This window comes from Penicillium manginii (genome assembly GCF_028828005.1).
Source record: "Penicillium manginii strain IBT 31320 chromosome Unknown utg000002l:1.0-5564898.0:1.0-5567710.0, whole genome shotgun sequence".
NCBI lineage: Eukaryota > Fungi > Ascomycota > Eurotiomycetes > Eurotiales > Aspergillaceae > Penicillium > Penicillium manginii.
In genome coordinates, this window is record NW_026643103.1 from 1352701 (window position 1) to 1374552 (window position 21852).

A 21852-nucleotide genomic window follows, 5' to 3' on the forward strand; every position below is an offset into this window, starting at 1 on the left:
CCTGATAACATTCTTAGCGCCTTAAATCAGTAGGATCGTGTAGCTTATAAGGACAAAATAGGGGAAGACAGCGAGGTTATATTGCGAGGCCTAGTATAGCAGCCGAGTCCAAATTTGTACAGGAGAAAGTTGAAGGACGCTGATATTGTGTCCCTAGGGTGGAAGGGCAAATACACTTCAGGACTCTATGGTCATGGTCAATATCAATGTTAGTAGCTTATCTCTTATAGTGTACGATAATCCAGCGGTTCCCAATTCCCAATCGGGGTGAGGGGTGGAGCTTCCCCTCATGCGGGACCAAAAAAACCCCGCGCAACGTCAACCTCCGATCTGCCAACTGCCGTATTTATCTTTTCCTTTCTACTCCACATCTTCCCTTCTCCTTCCTCCGTATTCTTCCTTGTTCACATATCCACCCACACAATGTCCGTCACCACCAAGGCCACCATCGCCTCATTCGGCGGCAAGCTCCTCAAGCTTAGCCACAATGCCACCACCACAAACTGCGAAATGTCCTTCAACCTCTACTTGCCCCCACAGGCCCAGACCCAGAAGGTCCCCGTGCTGATTTACCTGTCCGGTCTGACCTGCACCGCCGATAATTGCTCTGAAAAGGGCTTCTTCCAGCACGGCGCCAGCAAGCAAGGTATTGCTGTGCTTTATCCGGATACTAGCCCTCGTACGTAACCTGAGAATCTCATGAATATGCGAAGATTTCCAGAGGAAGAGACATCGCCAAGCTTTCTATAAAATGGAAAGCTGTTCGGGATATTCTTCTTCTATCCTGGGAGCAACTTGAATCTTGCAATTCATCTATTGTAACTAAAAGCTAACTCTTTCCACAGGCGGTCTTAACATCGAAGGCGAGAATGATGCTTATGACTTCGGCTCCGGCGCTGGCTTCTACGTCGACGCTACAAAGGCCCCTTACAACGCCGGCTACAATATGTACAGCTACGTCACCGAGGAACTGCCCAAGACCGTTTTCGCCGAGTTCCCCCAGCTCGACGCCAGCCGCGTCAGTATCACTGGTCACAGCATGGGTGGTCACGGTGCTCTTACCCTGGTATGTCAACGATGTTAAATCGAGTTTCCTTCCGGAACTCTCTCAATTCAACCTAGCCGCTTCTTCCCTGCCCCATAACCCTGCTCAATTCTCTAACTTATCTAGTTCCTCCGCAACCCGGGCAAGTACAAGTCCGTCTCCGCCTTCGCACCCATCACAAACCCCATCAACTGCCCCTGGGGCCAAAAAGCCTTCAAGGGCTACTTCGGCGACGACCAGCAAGATAAGTGGAAGGAGCACGATGCCACAGAGCTCGTGAAGAAGTGGTCTGGCGGTCCCCTCGATATCCTGATTGACGTCGTACGTTGACGCTGCCCCTCTATTTCATTTCTCACCCTACGCATCCAATACTAATCCCACCCAGGGAACCGGCGATAACTTCTACAAGCAAGGCCAACTTCTGCCGGAGAACTTCGCGGCCGCGGCCAAGGAGGCTGGACACAAGGGTCTGAACATCCGATACCAGCCTGATTACGATCACTCATATTACACGATGGCTTCGTTTGCTGATGACCATGTCGAGCATGCGGCGAAGTACCTCTTTGCATAGTGTGTGAATCCTTCCTGCTTCCGCCGTTTTCCCTTGTCATTTTCTTTCAGACTTTCCTCTCTTCTCCGGGATAGAGGAAGTTTTTTCCCCCTTGTTCTCATAGATTGGGACGAATTGGGGTTCCCCGTGCTGAGTTTCTGATTCGTTGATAAAAAATGGATTCTGATTTCTTTTCGTTTGTTCCTTTTCTTTTCAGTGGGATGCGGAATTCGAATACAGTAAAGTCTGTTATCTGATCTGATCTGATCAGATCAGAGGAAGAGTCACAATTTCGATATTCAATCGATGCGAATGTCGCATTCAAATTGTTCATTTACTGCGTGTTCTTTTCACGATTTGTACTACTTTGTAAGGATCGTGCGAGCAAATTAGAACATCCAAGATTATACTAGGCTTTATCAAGAGCTATAGCTACAGAAGTTGCGTGATTACCAAAAGCTTGTAAGGGACAAGCATGAAAAAGAGCGTACTAGTAAATAAAGTAGTCGAGAAATCAGTTTAATTCATTTCATATCTACCTAAAAAACCATTTCCTTAGAATCCTTCCCCAAAAAGATCTTGCACTACATCCCCGAAAAATCAAAGAAAAAGACAAGACAAGTGCCCCATTCTTCAATTTCGATGGCAAATCGCCGAATCGATCCGATATAAAAGCGTAGCAGCAAGCTCAAGCTTAAACGAAACGCCCACAACATGCGATGCAAACTGAATGCACCAGAAACGGGCGTAGGCGTAGGCGGTGGGCGACCGGATGTGATGGATGGGGGTGACGGGAATGACAAATCGAATCGCTATGTACTCGGCTCAAAAAGGAATTATCTCGGGCATGCTTTTTGTTTTAGAAGTCAAGTCAAGTCAGGATCAAGATCAAGATCGCTTTGTGTGTATCCAAATTGCCTTGCGTTGCATCTTGCGGCGAAATTTCTTTTCATTTTTTTTGCGAAGGTAGTAAAATAGTAGGTAGGTAGGTTGCTCTTTTGATGGGGGGTGAGAAGTGGATGGAGATCCCGGAACATGTCAGGCTCAGATGAATATAAATGTCATGAAATTCGACTTGCAAACTATCATGGCACAGGTTGGGGCCGAGTCGGATCAGATCAGATCAGCACGAGGATAGACGTCACCTCGATTCTTCTTTTTTTTCTTACTCATCAAACAAAATATGACATTGGGGAATCTAAAAACCAGAAGGGAAGGAGAAAGGTCGTCGAAGGAAGGAAATGGGTGTGCGGGGGAGATGCGAGGGATGGGATGAAACGGGACGAGATGAGATGAGATGAGATGAGGCTATGCGCTGAGACGTTGGATGAATGACTAGTAATGGAGTTAGTAAGAGGTCGGGGGCACTTGAAAAACACTTTTGAGTAAAACGCTCGGGCACATACCGGGAAGAACTGCCTGAAGCCCTTCGCATCTGACTGGCTCAAGGCCGTCACGAACTCTTCAATGAGATCACCGCCCATACCCATACCGGGCAACTCATTGTTCCGAAGATAATCAGTATATTCCCCGCCCGTCTTGGAGTAGATAGTTCGCTGTAAGCTGCCCGCCTCGGCGAGGACTTGCTTAGCCTGAGCGTCTTTCGAATTGAAGGATGGGTTCGCAGGAAGCGCCCAGCACAAGGGCGAGAATCGGGAGATCATGTAGTTCCCAAAGCCGGGAAGAGCAGCCGACGAGCCGTTGGCGTTTCCGTTTCCGTTGGCGGCGGCGATATCGGGTCCACCCCATGAGAAACCCATCTTGCACAGGACGGAGAATGCCATTTTGGCAGTGGTGTAGTCGTCAATGTCCTTGGCGAAGTGCTCGAGGGTGGTGATGACGGTTTCGAAGAGGGTTTGGTTTCTCTCGCTGATAATGACGGCGCCCAGGTCGTTGTTCAGAACCGCAAGCAGGAAGTTGAGATACTCGCGCTTCAGTTCTGCAAGTTGGATCTCGTCGTCGGTACCGGTTGTGGGGTCCGCAATTCCGGAGAAAACGCGTTGCAGGAACGGAGTCAGGAGGGTATCCAGAATGCTATAGATTTCACCCTTGAAACCAAAGATCACCTGGTCCAAAAGACGGAGGAACAAGGCCATTTCGTCCCGCGAGGAGGTGGCAGTCATGAGACCATCAATCCATCGGGGCAACTGGGGCAGGATGCGCGCGCCTTGGACGCCAATGAAACGTGAGAATGCGAAGCGGGCGGCAGTTCGAACGTTGAAGGAGGCCTTGAGGGATTCCAACGCGACCAATGTCGCTTCGGCTACTTGGGAGAAAGCCTCTGAGACTTCGGGGGCGGGCATTTGAGCGGGGGTGTGAGTACCGGGGGTCCAGTCGGAGAAGCCGCGGGCGAGAGTACCCAGGGCCATGATGTCGTGGTGAATCTGGAGGAGTGCGCGCTCGTCATTATTCTTGGCGATCGCAATGGTCTGCTCCATGTCGGTGAAGATTGGCTGGAGCACGGCCTGTGCATAGAGAACCTGCTTCTCTGCAGGGACGCCGTGAGTTGAGCATATGACACCAACTGCCTCGAAAAGGTAGAGCTGGCTGTTGAATACTGCGTCGGCAGAACTCTCGTGGTCTTCAGATGACATTTCGTCGCCATCTTCGTTCTCCGAGGGGATTTCCGCCTTGATGACCAACAGCTTGAGTAAAGCCTCGACGACTGTCTGCGCAACATTGCCGATAAAAGTCCGGAGCTGCTTCACAAGTCGGTGGAAAAGGTACCAAGAACGGGTCTTCACCTTGCGGTTGGGGTGGTGCACGAGTTTAAGGAAGGCTTCGAGGACGACGGGGATAAGGTGTTGGTGATGCTGGAGAACAGAATAGTAGCGTACGCAGATTTCCATGTACTGGAGTTGAGTGGCAGGGTGTGTGAAGAATTGAATATCACACTCAACCATGCGAAGCACCATGTCGATTAGCTTGAGCGCAGCTGGCCCAGTAGGAGCATTCTTTTGATAGATGCCACCGCCCTTGACGGCCAGGTCACCGAATGCAAACATCTCATGGAGGGCAAGTTCCAGATCACGCCAATCGATCTGGCCTTGAGTAGCACGCAGGCTGGAAAATGTGTTTTCCACAGACTGAGCAATGACAGTGATGTAAAGCTCCTCATGTGCCGTTGCGATGATATGCTGCAACACACCCAACCTCTTGCGCAGCTCTTGGAATTCCGCCTCGTCTGTTTGATCATCTTCACTGCCCCAGTCCGAGGTCTCGTCGTAGCGGGTCTTTGCAATAATGGCCGTCAAAAAGCCACGGAGGAGCTCAGCATTTCCAGCCTCGTAAGATGGGTTAGACTTGTTCAGCTTGCGGATGTAGGTGAGCATATCGTTGACGCAGGGAATGACAGTCGAGCAAACTTCGTCATATTCATCAGAAAAGTATCGAAGCATGTGGGGCACGAATTCCTGCAAAAGATTATCCGCCTTCTCCTTCACGGGCCCAGCATCGGACTCCAATACGCGAACGATGTCCAAAACAGTGATATTGACGAGCTTCGCCACGGTTTCCGCAAGATCGGTATCGTACTCAGACGTGGATCGGTTCTGGTGCAGTGGGGGGCTGTTGGAGAGCTCAGTCACGATAAGATTGAGTTTCAAGAAATCGATCATCTCAATTTTATCGCTGGGCTTCATTTTCTTGCCGATAATCTCTGTGAAAACGTCAACGGCGGCATCGCGCACTCGGCGTTCGCCATCGCGCAATTCCTGCTTCTTAGCTCGCCCGAGAAGCTGGAACAGCAGATCTAACATGGTCTGATTCACAACAAGGCTGATGTCGATCCAGCTGACCCAGCTTCCGACGGCCTTGAGGCACATCTCCACGACCACGTCTTCGCCGTCCTGCCACGCTGACAGAATCTCTTGCCAGGAGCTGGAAATTTTCTGCATGTCCCGCTCTCGGATCAGATCCTTCAGACTATTCGCCTTATCCTGCTCGCCTCGAGACCGCGAGACCAGCACATCGCCAATCTCCTCGTGGATCGAGTTCACCACACGGAGGTAAAAAACAATTCCGAGCAGGTTATCACGAGCCGAGCTGGCAGGGGACTTGTAGGTGAGGCTGAGAAGATCGTCGAAACAGGTTTCCCACCCATTGGCGTAGAGTGCTGAAAAGAGAAAAGTGATGGTCTGCGCAATTTTGTTCTGGATGTAGGGTGCGTCCGGGGCGGCGGTGCCTTCAGGCCCATACACCTGTCTCAGATATGAGAGAAGTCCATCCTTGACAACGACCAGCGAGGCGAGGTCGATGACACCAGCTTGAGCGGCGCTGTTGACAATTTCTAAACTGGTATGTCGTACGATCTCGGGCTGTGGGGGATTTTTGATGAAGAGGCTAAGGCAGACCTGCCACCCGGAGGGATCGGAGCGGAGTTGATTGAGATAGTCGAAAGCTTGCGCCTTCAGGGCTTGGTCGGAGAGGGGATTCCAGGCGATCTCAATGGCATTTGCTACCTAATGGTGGGAGTGTCAATGCGCCGTACTGGTCGAGGGGTCCTTCGGAGGGTCGGAGAGAGGGGCAGCGGGGGAGGGGTCGAGAGAGATGTATATTTTTTCTGGAGACGAAAGAGTTGAAAGGAATGAAAATACGTACCTGTTCTTCCATCTTCGACCAGCCGGACTCCCTCAGAGCGTGGAGGGGGGGAGGTACAGGGAAGGGGGGGATGTGTGTTGGGTTCAAAATTGTTTTCGGTGGAAGATAACCTCCATGGTATCGTAATCGCTTTCCGTGCCTGGGGGCTCCACTTACACTTGGGGGAGAAAAAAAAAAGGATCAAGAGACAACTGAAGGGGAGTTCGTTATGTAGATTGAAGTGAGAGAAATGAAAGGATATTGACTTGTTTTTATGATGAGGTTGGGTGCGTCCCAATAGGGCAAGCTGGTGCGTGATTCGGGTTGAAGCCTGACTCACGAGTCACAATCTGACATCACCGAGTCATTTTAGTCTACGAACTACTCGTACTTTTGTTGTTCAACATATGAGGGAAGGGCAGAATTCAAAGACAAAAGACAAGGATTCGTTCTTATTGTATGTCTCTATGTCCAAGCAACGTTCTATACACAGTACAGAAACCACTTGCTCAAATCATCGTGGGCCATGGGGGTATCATGGCAGCATCAAACTGCCGATTAATGGCAACCCGAAATCAAACACTCATATTCTTCACTTCCTCTGTGCACCTCCCTCACATCTTCACATCTACCGCCTTTTTCGGGATGCATCGTCATGGCTATGAGAACCCGAGGCACTGCCATTGGTCTTGCCATGATCATGATCGGTGCTATCACCATGATCATGATTCTGTTCTTGAGACTCAGGACTAGCCTCCATATCTTGAGTAATGAATTCCTCTTGGAATGTAAGTTCATCATTCTCAATCGGAATAAAGCGGAACTTCACGCGCTTAACTCCACGAACTTTCTCGCCGATCGCCTTGCGAACAGCTTCCTCCACGGGCCGTGATCGATCAAGGGCCCAAGCTCCCGGCACGGCGACCTCAACATCCATCAAATAATTCTGTCCAGACTTCATACCTTGGACATCACGGATCTGCACCTCTTCTCCGACCGCAAGTTCCCCCAGAGCTTTGAGAGCCGCCTCGTGGACATTTTCCTTCACCTCCTCGTCCACGGTGGTGTCAGCCAGCTCTAGGAGGGAAGTCACCGTGTTTTCCCCAACCAGCCTTGATGACCATGAGGGAGATTAAAACCCCGCCAACCGGATCCAGCCAGGTGGCGTCTTGGAAGACATAACTTCCACCGATTGTAAACAATGCGACAATGCTGGTCAGGGAATCGATGCGGTGGTGGATCGCGTTGGAGGCGAGGACGGAGGACTTGCGCTCTTTGGCAACTTTCATGGCTATTTTCACAAGGCGATGGTTAATTCGCTGAAATGAAGCTATTGAATGGGCATGTGCTACCGTGCGGCAGGGCAAGGCAGGGGTACTACTTACTGGCATGGTAGAGCCACTCCTTAACGACAATCGACCCAGCCGCCAACCAAGCCGCGTGAATACTTGGGCCACCGGGGCCATGGCTGTGTGAATGACTGTGACCATGACCCAGTATACCCGAATGAGCTACGGTTTCAGCCACGTCGGGGTAAAATTGGGCGAGCAGGACCTGTCCTGAGTTCAATCCCATAAAGACACCTCCGCAGAGGAGGAGACCGCTAACGCCCAACGCACCGATACTCTCCACCTTTCCGTAGCCATTGGGGAATTGTTCGCTAGGCGGCTTAATGGACCATGCGACCGTGGCCAATGTCAGAAAGTCGGAGACGAGATCGGTCAGCGCGTGGTAGGCGTCGGCGATGAGAGCTTGGGAATGGAACATATAGCCGCCAATGAATTTCCCAATGGCCATGGCGAGGTTGGCGACTAGTCCAATACGAGTAATGCGCACACCAGCGTCATGTTTATTTGTGGAAGTTAGGTAGACATTGTCGTGATGGTGGTGGTGGTGACCGTGACTGTGGCTGTGACCACCATGGCCCCTGGATTGTGTCATAGGGATTGGAGTTATAGGACGGAGAGAATGAGGGTGTTTTCGGACATGGGACAAAAGGAAAGGATGGGAGGGGCTGGACTTTATCAAAGGACTTTGAACGGAGGTCAAGACGCGACGGGTAGATCCACGGAGGGAGAGCCTTGGAGAGTGGAGGGAGGGACGAAGCCTGCACCGCAGGGGTTGCGTCAGCGGCATCACGGCCCTTGGAGGTCGAGGCACGCGAGCACGGGCGAAATGGCTGAAGGGACAGGGTGTTCACTTCGAATCATCGAAAAAAATAAGAATAAAAAGAAACCTTGAAACTTTGGAGGGGGGAAATCCAAGAGGATCTCCGATCATGTAATCCGGCAGTCGGAGATCCAGATGCGCTGATGTCGTGGTCCGATGTGCGGCTCAATTCTATGGAGTTGATACTACAATATTGTATACTGTATCCCTACCTGGTATACAATTTATGGAGGTACGGAGTATTCCAATAACTGATCTTCAAATAAGCAATTTAAAAATTAACAAAGTAAAAGCCAATCCTCCGGACTCTACTTGTCTACCACTCAGCTTATGCCGATTACATAGTACTCCGTCCATTCCGTCCGCTCCGCCAAGACCCAAACGCAAACGTCAACGTCAGCCTTTTCAGGGTTCCTTGGTGTAAGTTCTTCAGAATTACGGGGCACTGAATAATTGATCTCCGCTCAATCCACCCCTCTTTCATCCTTGCCAAGACCTTCACAATAAGATGATGCGTATCCAATGACGACGCCCGCCATTCGTATCCCCTTCACGGGTCCTCTACCTCCGGCAATTATAGTCCCGCCCTCCGCCAGCTCCGTTTCAGGTGCCATTGACGCCGTCTGCGCCTTCTTTGCTGCATCACCATCCCTGAACCTCCGTGGCGTCGACGTCGGAGCTCATTCCCAGACCGTTCTACTAACCGGAGCGGGCATCTCGGTCGCATCTGGACTCTCCGACTACCGCGGCGACCAGGGAACATATCGCCGGAACAAATCCTACCGACCAATCTACTTCCATGAATTCGTGTCACGGCATGAGTCGCGCAAACGATACTGGGCCCGTAGCTTCGTCGGATGGCCCGGTCTCGTAAAAGCACGACCGAACTCAACTCACGAAGCTATTAGAGACCTGGGCAAAAAGGGCTACATCAGTTCCGTCATCACGCAGAATGTCGACTCCTTCCACTCCTTCGCTCATCCGGAGTTATCGACCTTGGAATTACATGGGTATCTACGATCGGTCGTTTGTACCAGCTGTCATAACCAATTCCCCCGACAAGTGTTCCAAGACTCGCTGGAAAGACTGAATCCGGCATGGGCGGAGTTTCTCGCTCGCATGGTGGAGCAGGGCGCGCTTGATACGGATAATCAAGAAGAACAACGACGAAAGGGCTTGAAATTGAACCCGGATGGAGATGTTGATCTTGCAGAAGCGCCGTATTCAACCTTTCGATATCCATCCTGTCCGACCTGTTTGGAAAGACCTCCCAGGTTGAAAGATGGGACTCAGAGCCGAGTAGAAGTGGAGAGTGACGGTGCCTGGATGGACACTTCCAATGCTGGGATTCTCAAACCAGCTGTGACTATGTTTGGTGAGAATATTGACCCAGCGGTTAAAATAGCGGCTGAAGAGGCGATCGACGATGCAGGGCGCCTACTGGTTCTCGGAAGCAGTCTGGCCACCTTCTCAGCGTGGAGGTTGGTGGAACGAGCGCACAAACGGGGGATGCCCATTGGTATTATCAATGTTGGCGGCGTGAGGAACGAGGCGGTTCTCTTTGGTCAAGGTAGTCAGGGCTCAGACCCAGAACCAACTTCCCATGTGCGCTGCAGCCAACCCGCTCAGTCCATCCTGCCGACCGTGGTATCCCGGTTAGGGGTAAATGGGAGAGGGTATGGAATATAATAAAATATAACATAAATATGAATATGAATATGAATATGAATATATGATAAAAAAGACAATACATAGACAATAGACTACAGACTATAGACTATCAAGTAGAATATTACTCCGTAGAGTACAGTAAAAGCGGCAAGTTGAACACATAAGCGGCTCCCCACTTCCAACGTGCGCGGGGCTGGCCTCCTTCATCAGCATGGAGCGACTCAGGGATCCTGCAGTCCACCCTTCCTCCCTCGTCTCTCCTAAGAACTTCCTCTTCTCTGATAATCCTGTTCCTCGACCTGTCAGGTCTTTACTTCCTCGGGCCATGGACAAATCGCAGCAGCCCAGCTCATTCCAGCAGCTGGAAAAGGTATCTTGCTCCTCACCGATGATCTACAATGTCCCCAAACTGACTTCATTCCGTTCCTCTAGCTGGGAGAAGGCACTTATGCCACTGTATGTTCCAATATTCCATGATCCTGATCCTCAAATCTCCTCTCTTCCCTGCGCCTCCCCTCTCATGGGCGCATTTTCCATCCTCATCGTCCCGCTCCGCTCCCCTCCGCGCCATCACTAACGCAGAAAACCTCCCCAGGTCTTCAAAGGACGCAATCGCCAGACGGGCGAAATGGTCGCCCTGAAGGAAATCCACCTCGACTCCGAAGAAGGCACCCCCTCCACCGCCATCCGTGAAATCTCCCTGATGAAAGAACTCAAGCACGAAAGCATCGTCTCCCTCTACGACGTCATCCACACCGAGAACAAGCTCATGCTCGTCTTCGAATTCATGGACAGGGATCTAAAGCGCTACATGGACACCCGCGGTGACCGCGGCCAACTAGACCCCGCCACAATCAAGTCCTTCATGCACCAACTGATGAAAGGCATCGCCTTCTGCCACGAGAACAGGGTTCTACACCGAGACCTGAAGCCGCAAAACCTCCTAATCAACAAAAAAGGCCAACTCAAGCTCGGCGACTTCGGTCTCGCGCGCGCATTTGGTATTCCGGTTAACACCTTCTCCAACGAGGTCGTCACGCTATGGTACCGGGCACCAGACGTCCTCCTCGGCAGTCGCACTTACAACACCAGCATCGACATCTGGTCAGCGGGCTGCATCATGGCAGAGATGTACACGGGCCGTCCGCTATTCCCGGGCACCACAAACGAAGACCAATTGCTCAAGATCTTCCGGCTGATGGGGACACCCTCCGAACGCTCTTGGCCGGGCATCTCGCAATTGCCGGAATATAAACCGACCTTTCACGTGTACGCGACGCAAGATCTGGGCCTAATCTTGCCCCAGATCGACCCGTTGGGCCTGGATCTGCTAAACCGCATGCTCCAGCTACGCCCGGAGATGCGGATTAGCGCCGCTGACGCCCTGCAGCACCCTTGGTTCCATGATTTGCCTCAGGTGCAGGCTCAGTTGCAGCAGCAACAGCAGCAGCAACAGCAGCAGATGGCGGGGGCATATGGGGGAATGGTTCCTCCTCAATCTGCGTACTAGGCCTCTACCTATTCACTAACTAGTGGCCTGGCCTAGCCTAAATGCCAGGAAACTGGAAGTGCGGTATGACGAGATGAACGATTAGACCATCGCAAACGGGGAGAATTCGGCGTTATACCCGATCATGGAAATCTGTTTCATGTGTTATTCAATGTGTTTTTTTCTTTTTGATGTTGTTAGTATTTTTTTCGCTCTGAGACTTTGGGTTTTGTGAGCTTTGGGTTATGAAAGAAAATGTGTGATGTTGTTGGAAGTTGCAATGACTTTTCTTTCCCCTTTCTTTTTGGGGTCTCTTCGCAGCAAATGTAATGTTTTTTTTTTGCCTTGGTGTGTGCCAGCAGATATTGTCATTTGTCCGGGAAGGATAGAGGTGCTTGAAATATGAGAACTAGTACGGAGTACCCAGAATCAAATTACAGGCATGCTTTTTTCACGGGCATCAGCCAGGATCTCGGATTTGTATAATACGAAATCGGGTCCCAATCGGGTCCCTTTCGTGTGCTACAGATTGAACTTGAATCCGAAACCCGAAACCCGTATTTCAAATTGAGCCTGGGGCCAAACACTACATGTTTCGAATAATGCGCTTCGTCTAGGTATCGACGGATGGTATCCTTGACGAAAAAGTAAGCTGCTAGCATAGCTACCATAACCTTTCATGTCACAATCTAGTCACGGAAGACCAAGAGCGGACTTGACACCGGTTGAAAGAGGCTAGCACTTAGCTAGGTAGCTGCACTAATGAAAACGTGGAACACTAAATCTACCTACGCGTTAATTGATATCCTGATATATTTCATCCACCCCTCTTTGTGGACCGGACCCCACGAAGCCGATTTCAATCTGACCCGGCTTCCTGGCCACCCATTGGTCCTGGAAAGCTGTAAATGATGGACCTGCTGGTCCGAGTGTAACCAGATACATCTTGAAATATTTTGCGCATCCTGAAGAAAATCCGGTGGTAGAAATAATATCCAGCCATGGCACTCCGCTCCGAGCCCGGTTCCGATTGGAGGAAGACACTGCTGTCACTCGGGGAAATCTAACAGGCAAGAGTCCTCATTTGTCCACTTGAGCAATGCGGTCATGGCTGTGACTGGGGGCAAGAAGTTCACGTTATCAACCATTGGTGCGAATCCGTGGTAACCACATCATACCCTTGGGGCTGAGTGGTCGACATGGTTGAGGCAGTCTCTCTCTCCTCTCTTTTTGCCCCCGCGTTAGCTCGGTCTTCTGACTCGGGGCTCGCAAAGAGTCCTCGGACTATCATTGTGCCTTTTATGTTTCGCTAGCGCGGTTTTCCTCCATTCACGCTGCGTCTTGTCCTGCCTTTCATGTGGGCGCTGCGCGTTGGGGGCAAACTTCCCCCATTGAAAAGATGCTTCTTTAGTCGTTGGGCTCTTGGCTTCTCTTGAACTTAATTTATGCCGGGCAGAAGATTTTTCTTCAATATTTAGCCTCCCATTTAGTTGTCTCTGGGTTTTATATGGGACTTCTCGACTAGCAAGCATGTCATGCATGATGAGCTTGTAATAAATACGACGCTTTTTACTCCTCAGGCCGCCCACCCCACGACTCCGAGTCTACCGGGCTGGTTTTTTGTGCTATCTTGGTCAAATTCATCAGACCGTCAGCAAGACAACAGGTCTTGAATTGAATGCGAATACCATTCTGACACCAGGATCAGTCCTCGCACAGGCCCCAAGGCAGATTTCTGTGGATATACGCAGACTGGACTAGTATATTGCTGGAGCTACCGCTACCAGTATATACCTTCTTCAGACCATCAAGTTCCAAGTACTTTGGAAGTAACTGGTATCTGTCAGGGCCGATGGTCCCTATAGCCTTGTCTGACGAGGGTGCAAGCCCAGCAAAAAGCCGATATCGAAACCATGGCCGGACCCTCTGAAGAACAACTATTCGCCATCTCCATCACAGAACGCACCTGCTCCGCAATATCACTAATAGGAACATTCGTCATTGTCGCAACATTCATCTGCTCGCGCGCATTCCGAAAACCAATCAACCGTCTCGTCTTCTACGCTTCCTGGGGAAACATCATGGCCAACATCGCGACCTTGATCTCTCAAGACGGAATCCACGCCGGGATTGGAAGTCCCCTGTGCCAAATCCAGGCCTTTTTGATCCAATGGTAGGCCTTCACCTGGCGCATTTTCTCCTCTTGGGATTCTTTCAAGTTATTTTTGGGTCCCCGGTTAACGATATCTAGGTTCATGCCCGCAGATGCATTGTGGACTTTCGCCATGGCTTGTAACGTCTACCTAACATTCTTCCACAAATACAACTCCGACCAACTACGACAGATAGAGTGGAAATACCTCATTTTCTGCTACGGTGTACCTCTCATCCCGGCTTTCACGTACTTCTTTATCAAAACGGAAGCTCTTGGCCGGGTATATGGCTCCGCAATCGTAAATCCCCCCTCCCCTGTCCTCCTTTGCTTTTCTTCCCTCTCCTCTACCCACATTCTAACAACTCCCAGCTATGGTGCTGGGTCTCAAAACAATGGGACTGGCTACGAATAGCGACATTCTACGGTCCCGTCTGGCTAGTAATAATTCTAACATTCGCAATCTACATCCGCGCCGGCTCAGTAATCTACCAAAAAAGACGCCAATTCCGCCATCTCGGCCATTCGGATTTTCTGGACTCAGAGATCCAGGCCGACTCTTCTCCACTCGTCAAAAATCGGCTCCAGACTCATGCCCATGTCAATTTAGACCAGGCTTTCCAGGGTATCCAAGTGACGAGCGAAATCGCGTACTCGGTCCCGGACGAGCGCCCTTCTTTGACGCAGGGGCGTAGTCATAGCGTTACCTCGAACTATAGTCCCGGGTACTCTGTTACGATTCAGGGAGGGAGGTCGCTCTCCGATGATTCAGGCTTCTTCCGGGCCGAAGAGTCAACAGAAACAGAGCCAGAATCAGAACCAAGGGTGTCGATTCCGTCTTCTATTCGACCACATTCCCAACTGGAGTCCCGTCCATACCCGACTCCCGGCGCCCGCGTCTCGCATCTAGAAGATACACATACTATTAGCAGCCACCGACGCTCATCGGCCGGGGAAAATACATCCCGAGCAGCGTGGGCTTATACAAAGTACGCGATGTTATTTTTTGTCGCGTTGCTTGTGACGTGGGTTCCTTCTACGCTGAATCGGGTGTATGCGTTTGCGAGACCGGATGAGTTCTCGTTTGGGTTGAATTTTGCTTCGAGTTTTGTGTTGCCGTTGCAGGGGTTTTGGAATAGTGTTATCTATGTTTCTATTTCTTGGCCTGCGTTTTGGGGGATTTGGAGGGGGTTTAAGTTCAAGTTCAAGTTTGGGGGCAGGGCGAGTGCGGTGGAAATGAGAGGGAGATAGTGTGATACCTAGGTAGTATTGGTGTTGGGATCTGTTTTAGCGGGGATTTATGATTATGATTATGATAATTGTTATTTCTGATTTCATGAGTACCTAGGTAGGTATACGTAACATATTGCCCATGCAATGTGGGCCTTTCCTATTCTAGGTGCCGCCGCTCTAATGAGGGCGCTCAGAATCAGACTCACTGAGTAGATCTCAGTCTGAGCTCAGGCTCACTGAGCAGCTCAGAGCAGGTCATGTGGTAAATTAGTAAGGCTCTGAGTATTTCTGAGTGATCATTGATTGCTCTGTAATTACTCAGAGACTGATCAGAGGCCTTTATTGAGCACCCAGCCTACACCCGGCCTATGCCAAAATTGGCACTAAGCCCTATAACAGTACTTCAGGACCTTAGAAAGTGGAATGGAAAGTCAACTAAAAGTGGCTTAAAGGTAATCAGAATCTAGATTATGTAGTATAAGTTACCTAAAAGACAATCTTGATTTGATTGGGTTCGATTGGAAGTCCCTCGCTTACTATAGACCAGATTCGGAATTAGTCTTCGCAATACAAAGAGACCCCAATTCATATCTGGCTATTACCTCCTAGCTATAGCCCTCCAGTACAGTACCCTCTTTAGGATTAAAACTGTAGAGGATTTGGCTCAGTGTAACCTTTCTGGTGGAAGACCTATTAAATTACACTGAAAAGATAAGTATTTAAAACTGTCTGTCCTCAGGAATATTACAGCTACTAGCCCATAAGATATACTGCTTACTAAAGAGCAGTTTTATAAGCTACTGTGCGGAACTATTACGACTGCTAGGTATAGCAAGAATATGACTATTTATAGGATTTGTAAGTACCTTCGATCTGTTATTGAGAGTAGGATAATAAAAGATTAAAATAATTGGAAAGAAACCTAGTTAGCTGACTTCTGATATAGGAAAGTATAGGTCTGCCTTAGTATCTCAGATCTATAGGCACAAAGACGTAGGAACATATCCTAAGGAGTATTTACTTTACTGCTCTTCAATTGATACAGTATCTGCTGTTCTAGGCGAGGAAGAGCAGTCAGATTATATCAGCTACTTCCAGGGGTTTGAGAGATTTTACGAGAATGGGTATCTAGGGGAGCTGCCCGCCGAGATTGAAGCAGACATCTTAAAAATACCAGAGCTAATTGAGATTCGCTGTCGAATTAAGCAGCTTAAGAGTATGAAAAGCGACAGAGAATCTGTAGCTAGCGAGAAGCTGAATTACAGAAAGGCTTTGCTCCGACTTCGCATTGCTGGTCTGAAAGAATATCAGAGCCACTGGGTACGAGAAAGGCGAGACCAAAGGATTCTCAATAGAGGCAAAGAGGAGCCAATCATCAGCGACAACAACGTTTCCACACGGGCCCAGTCGTTAATCATGCCCGAAATCGCCAAAATCTCATCCTTGATGTCTTCCGATAGAGAGCTTTCATTCGACGAAATGCTCGCTTTTGTCGACGACCTCAAAACCCTCTGTGAGCGGGATTACGATGTGATTTATCTTCCACAAGAAAGCCCGGTAGTTGTCAAGCGATCATCTTTGTCGTAATTTGACAATATAAATTTGTCAATGCGGGGGCAAGAGTCCCCAAAATTTTGCCAATGGTGTAAGGCTTCAGATATCTCATTGAAGTATTCTTGCTGGTTGAAAGGGCTGAGAAGACTGAAATCCTCAAGCGAAAGTAGCTGTAGCTGCTTGTTGTCGACAGGTTGAGCAGAATTCTGGTTGTCGCTCATTATAATGGGGTTCTGACTTGAACCTATTCCATGAGCCATGGTGATAGTATGAATGTAGTTCCTGATGCTGTATTTCCGAGACTATGTGAATTTGGAGCTTGAGAGAGGAATGTTCGAGACCTTATATGATCTCAAAATTCAATTTTAAGCATTTAGTTGAGACGTGTCTAGACGAGTACGTACTCAAAATAATATTCCTGGGAGCTGTGTAACTTTAACCCCTTATTCTTGCGATGATAGGTTCATCGAATCTCCTGAATTCCAAGGAACTATAGCGACATAGCACCGGTGATTTTCAGACATCTGTCATCGAGTTGGGCTGCGAGAATCTCAATCATATAGCATCTTGCGCTCTAAAGATCCGGTCCCTAGTACTAGCAATGTTACCTGTGGTGCTACAAAACTTTGCAAAGAGATAGTGTGTGTAAACCCTGAAAGGAAGACTCTGCTCCGCTATGAGACAGCAACGAACCTTCAGGTTTCCAATACGATGGTGGCGGTGCCAAACTTTTATGAGATCTGGCCAAAGGCAATGATTAAAGCACGTCACAGGTAAATAAATGTTTACCAAAAGGTGAGAATGGGTTCATCATTAGGTTTGATTGTACGGCCATAATTCCCTAGGAGTTTCACGAGAGTTTTTAAGCATAGTATATATTTAATATTCTACGCTATACAGGGCTTCCCATAAGGAAATGAAAACCAAAGTCATTGTATCAAGTAGGGTGATCCGTCAACATTGGAACGGTGGTATGTTTAAGCAATTCAGTCCTCAATGGATCCAAGCCGGTCAATACGCATCTCATAGCCATAGACTCGATCGAAGCAACCAGTGAAAACTTTCCTCATCAGTAAGAAAAAGGGTCGATTTTGAATGCCTTCCATCTTCATATATTCTAATCTGCGGATTAACAATTTTACGAGACGATGTGAAATGACCACATGATCACATCATTACAGTACAGCTACTGTATCACTCCGTGTAATAGACGGGTTGAGGTCGTCGAGTGACTCTTCTCACATCGTTACACCTTGCGCATATATCTTGAAGAGATGAGGTTTTTCAAGAATGAATACGCTTATAACTATCCTTTTATCGCTGTATCTCTCGCCTACTTTCTTCGTTATTCGAATCCTTATGCGCAACATGTTTTAGCAACTGACGTCATCGAGCGATTTATTGACCCGAACACGCGCCGGCTCCATTCCACTCGGCTCCACTTGAAGCAGACCAAAATTCCTTCGAGTATTCTTAAGCTGCTGTACAAAGGGAGCGCGTCCGACCACTCTACTAAAAGTTATATATTGGAGACCAGCATCGTGGACCCTACAGAGGGTTGGATGAGTACTGAGTCTCGCAATCTAGAATGGACCGGCATTCTGAGCGTCGTGGAGAGACAGCAGTACCAGCGTCTTAGAGCAAGCGAGAACGCTCAGGGTCAGGAAAGAATTCCACTTGATCCGAACAGCGAGCAAACCGTCTTCCATACCAATATTTCCCTACACTCTAGCCTCGGAGAGGACAAATTTCTCAGTGATCGGACTTATACCAACAGGGAAGAAGAGTGGTTCACAAGAAGCTTCGTTTCCGCCTTATCTGCAATCGGCATCAAGCGAGCTATTGAATTGATCGGTGTCAAGCGGACTCGTGAAGCCGTCTCGAAAGGAGCGAAAGGTATGAACCTTGTTCTTGAGCGGCTTCGAACTGGTGGAATTACATGTGTACTGGAAGGTATACGACAGGATCGCAGGGCTGCCTTCTGACTGGACCGTGACGACCCCTGGAAGCGATTCGAGTCATTGTAGGCGGCAGAATCTAGTAGGATTTGATGTCACTGGTCAGCCACGATATGCGTAGAGAGGGAGTGTGTGCGTAAAAATCATAAGTCTGTAGAGAAAATTGCGTAGAGCAAATCGGAGTAAAATAGCCCCGACATAAAACAATTGCGAGCAAGGAATCCAGTTGCGCGAAGTGAAGTGAAGTACATACCTTGCTTGCGCTTGCTCACCCCGTCAGCCGGGAGGGGCGAGGGGGCGTTATTGTTGGTGGAGGACATGGTTGGTGAAGAACCATCGACATTATCCCCTGTGCAGACTAGCTACTGCCCTGCACTCTTTTGTGGAAGTGTCATTCACGAGAACTGCTCAAGGCATGCTGTAGCGAAAAACGATTGCCGAGCGTAGTAGTGCGGCGAGAACGAAAAAGTTCAGAAAGTCTCGATTTTGACTGCGGATTCGGGGCCTGCCTGGTGCCGGGGACTCACGTGGATGCGGAGGCTTAGGTAATACGGAGGCAGATCCCGATGAGTACAGCACAGTACGTAGTATACTACCAGGTAGTATACTATAACTATAGCAGGGATCATATATTATACTCTTGTATTGCAGATGTACACCTATTAAATACAATTAATTACTCACTATCTGCGACAACTATACTTGTCGGCATTTCAGCAATCTCGAGTACCATACCGTACCTATGCATAGTAACAGAACTCACTGATTGCCCAACGTAAGCGTGTCCATAGCCAAGGGCATTTGCTCGAAACTACTTGTTTGGGTTGTAATAAAATTTGCTAGTTATGAATATCAACAAGTAGATAATCCCATCATCCAGCGTCGCTTGATCTAGTCAAAATAATGTGAGGATTATTAGTATTTGGAATAGTAACTATTGACGAATCAATTTTCATTTTTATTTATTTATTTTTCGTTTAGACAGTGAGTGACGAATCATGACTCTGGCGACATCTCCGAGTAGCAGTTGCCTACCACCTAAGAACTGAATTCTCACGGATCCGCCACGGTCCGAGATCCGTTCTCCTACATAGGGAACCAAATTATACTTATTCCTATGTCTGTATACACTAGAATTTACTCATTATACCACTCGCTTTGAAATCTCAATTGGCTTTCATTGAGTCGAACTAATCGTTCTAGATACTCCTGGCTTGCTGGTTTGATCAACAGTTGTGTTCATGCCACAATAAAGCTTTGGATCTCTTGTTGATGGACCCGAGCGATGATCGATGGCCATGTAAATTGGGTTGAACCCATGCCATCACCTCCAATGTGGATTATGCGGAGTATATCTGATAAATGAAGTAATATCGGGCAAAATAGGCAGCTAGTCAAATTCGAAGAAATGATGCATCTGTGATGATCACAGATTTATCTCGTTAAGTTGGAAAAGGATCTGGTATCGATGGAGTATCAGTTCAATCAAATTGACATCGGGGAAAACTTGAGCATACCTTTTCTATATACCTCACAGCGACCAGGATTCCGGATTTATCCTGATGTTCCCTTTCGTCCCCAAAATCAGCATTTTCTTCGTCAAGACAAGTCAAACAAGTCTTCACGATCCGGGCATATTTAGTTCCCATATGTCTTGGGAGCACTTCGTCGGCAAGGGATACCAGATGGTCCTTAAGGCGGGCTGCCTCAACATGGTCTGTGTCAACCTTCAGGATTGATGATAGATGAGGAATATTTGACTCATCATTGTAGGTCACAAAGGTGTCCCATAGACCAAGTTCCAGCAGACAAACTCCAAGACTATAGATGTCATGCTGCATGATATAACGATCCTCGGGTACTGATCCTAAGCGCTGGGGGTGCCGATAGAGGTTTTTCTCCAAGAAAGAGTCTCCGAGTCGCACAGTATCGCCGTCCGCTCTTCTGAAACTATCAAATCCAACTAGGAAGACAGAGCCAAAGTCTGCTTGCCCATTACTGAGTAGCAGTATAGTTTCTGGTCGAATGTTTTTATGTACGAACCCATGGACATGAACATAAAATACTGATCGCACAAGTTCTTGGGCAATCCGGAATCGGTCGGATAACGAGTGGTCCAGTCGGTTTGATATCAAGCGGCTTCGAAGACTTGTACCCTCGGAAGAATCCTTGGGTGCTGTAAATACGAAAGAGAAGGAGGTTGGTTGGGTGTGGTTCGGTTTTGGGATTACTCCAAAGCAGTTAAGCATTCCGAACATGGCTGGATCAGCATCAGACAGGCCAGATGCAAATTCGCGGATGTCGTTGACCAGTTTTCTAGTATCCACCCAATTGTTTACAGATATTGTATCAACAACAAATAACTGTGAAGATTCCGGCCGTTTTGCAAATTTCGCGGATGAAAATGGGACATCAAGAATCTGAGCTGAATCGAGACCTCGGCTATCCAAGAACACTTTCTGATCAGAATTATTATGCCTGAGGGCTCTTCTTCGGAGACTTTGAGCGTTTGGTAGATTTTGTTGCCTCCTATCTGCTTCGGATAGTTTTAGGCTATTTGAAAGTTCAATATCGATCTGAGGGCTCTGGATTCGCATGGTCAGAAACCAACTAGGGTTGAACAACTTGTCCTGCCACGATTTTAAGTCCTCCAGCACTTCCTCCAGACCCTCTCTGTATAAAATGTATCTCCATTTGCTCACTTTCAGCGTCTGTCGTTTTGCTCCGTCATCTGCTGTCCGAGTAAAGACTTTATCCAACTTGGTGTTGGCGGCGCTTAACTTCTCGATCAAAACAAAAAGTGTCCGATTCTGAATGTCTCGAAGGTCTTCATCTAAACTGTCCTTGACATTCTCTAGGAATTCTATTTGAATTCTTGTCTGTATCCAGTGCCTTTCAATGTCCAGGGCTATCTCAGCGACCTTGCTTTGGGCTCCCTGAAGTTGCTGACACAGACGAACCAGAGTCTTTCCTTGTCTGTGATCTGCATTAATGTCATGCTTTCTCTCATAGTATCCACATTCACATACTTATAACAAATGGGTATGGTTGCAAAAACTGCTAGGCCAAGCTCTGCCATATTTATAGTTGGGGTGAGTGATTCTGCTGTGTCTACAGAGTAGGGGGTGGTGGCGGCAGCTCAGCTCGCGGAGTGTCTAGCGTGCGAGAAGCGGGGTTTGCTAATGCATGAGGAATCCCTCGGAACGTAAGGCCCCATTTCTTTCCAGACTAACTTGAATGGAAAATCCAAGCAGCGATTCAAAAATCAAGAACCATACCAGGCTTTCACATCCATTAAGCGCCTAGGTGGGGAGGTAACTTAAAGAGAGCAGAAAAAGAATCTTGGAGAACTATCCTGAAGCCAAGCGATCACAAGCAGGCCAAACCCTGGATTCTAGCCCTGTGAAATCCCTCAATTGTAGGTCAAGTTCGATTAAAAACTAGCACAAGACT

At 48.6% G+C, this 21852-nt stretch overlaps 10 protein-coding genes across 10 annotated transcripts; 7 read left to right on the forward strand and 3 right to left on the reverse strand.

The window, feature by feature from the left end:
* Nucleotides 1–423: 423 nt before the first annotated feature.
* Nucleotides 424–1616, forward strand: N7533_001797 (S-formylglutathione hydrolase; the record flags this gene model as incomplete). Its single annotated transcript, XM_057098447.1, has 4 exons — nt 424–679; nt 846–1066; nt 1172–1366; nt 1431–1616. 4 exons carry the CDS (start codon nt 424–426, stop codon nt 1614–1616), a joined length of 858 nt encoding a protein of 285 aa, XP_056963583.1.
* A 1287-nt stretch (nt 1617–2903) lies between these two features.
* N7533_001798 (Ran GTPase-binding protein LOS1) lies at nt 2904–6206 on the reverse strand (the record flags this gene model as incomplete). Its single annotated transcript, XM_057098448.1, has 3 exons — nt 2904–2930; nt 3002–6055; nt 6195–6206. 3 exons carry the CDS (start codon nt 6204–6206, stop codon nt 2904–2906), a joined length of 3093 nt encoding a protein of 1030 aa, XP_056963584.1.
* A 595-nt stretch (nt 6207–6801) lies between these two features.
* N7533_001799 (cation diffusion facilitator family transporter) lies at nt 6802–8309 on the reverse strand (the record flags this gene model as incomplete). Its single annotated transcript, XM_057098449.1, is given in 3 exon segments — nt 6802–7250; nt 7267–7464; nt 7559–8309. The coding sequence occupies 3 exon segments, from the start codon at nt 8307–8309 to the stop codon at nt 6802–6804; spliced, it is 1398 nt and encodes a 465-aa protein (XP_056963585.1).
* A 555-nt stretch (nt 8310–8864) lies between these two features.
* Nucleotides 8865–10031, forward strand: N7533_001800 (putative SIR2 family histone deacetylase; the record flags this gene model as incomplete). Its single annotated transcript, XM_057098450.1, has 1 exon — nt 8865–10031. One exon carries the CDS (start codon nt 8865–8867, stop codon nt 10029–10031), a length of 1167 nt encoding a protein of 388 aa, XP_056963586.1.
* A 193-nt stretch (nt 10032–10224) lies between these two features.
* N7533_001801 (uncharacterized protein) lies at nt 10225–10590 on the forward strand (the record flags this gene model as incomplete). The annotated part of the gene is made up of 1 exon (XM_057098451.1): nt 10225–10590. The coding sequence occupies one exon, from the start codon at nt 10225–10227 to the stop codon at nt 10588–10590; it is 366 nt and encodes a 121-aa protein (XP_056963587.1).
* Nucleotides 10591–10641: 51 nt separating this feature from the next.
* N7533_001802 (Negative regulator of the PHO system) lies at nt 10642–11523 on the forward strand (the record flags this gene model as incomplete). The annotated part of the gene is made up of 1 exon (XM_057098452.1): nt 10642–11523. One exon carries the CDS (start codon nt 10642–10644, stop codon nt 11521–11523), a length of 882 nt encoding a protein of 293 aa, XP_056963588.1.
* Nucleotides 11524–13415: 1892 nt separating this feature from the next.
* Nucleotides 13416–14905, forward strand: N7533_001803 (putative cAMP receptor-like protein; the record flags this gene model as incomplete). The annotated part of the gene is made up of 3 exons (XM_057098453.1): nt 13416–13675; nt 13754–13937; nt 14027–14905. The coding sequence occupies 3 exons, from the start codon at nt 13416–13418 to the stop codon at nt 14903–14905; spliced, it is 1323 nt and encodes a 440-aa protein (XP_056963589.1).
* Nucleotides 14906–15726: 821 nt separating this feature from the next.
* On the forward strand, nt 15727–16474 carry N7533_001804 (uncharacterized protein; the record flags this gene model as incomplete). The annotated part of the gene is made up of 2 exons (XM_057098454.1): nt 15727–15745; nt 15933–16474. 2 exons carry the CDS (start codon nt 15727–15729, stop codon nt 16472–16474), a joined length of 561 nt encoding a protein of 186 aa, XP_056963590.1.
* Nucleotides 16475–17715: 1241 nt separating this feature from the next.
* N7533_001805 (uncharacterized protein) lies at nt 17716–18426 on the forward strand (the record flags this gene model as incomplete). The annotated part of the gene is made up of 1 exon (XM_057098455.1): nt 17716–18426. The coding sequence occupies one exon, from the start codon at nt 17716–17718 to the stop codon at nt 18424–18426; it is 711 nt and encodes a 236-aa protein (XP_056963591.1).
* Nucleotides 18427–19825: 1399 nt separating this feature from the next.
* Nucleotides 19826–21478, reverse strand: N7533_001806 (uncharacterized protein; the record flags this gene model as incomplete). The annotated part of the gene is made up of 3 exons (XM_057098456.1): nt 19826–19858; nt 19917–21375; nt 21429–21478. 3 exons carry the CDS (start codon nt 21476–21478, stop codon nt 19826–19828), a joined length of 1542 nt encoding a protein of 513 aa, XP_056963592.1.
* Nucleotides 21479–21852: the final 374 nt, after the last annotated feature.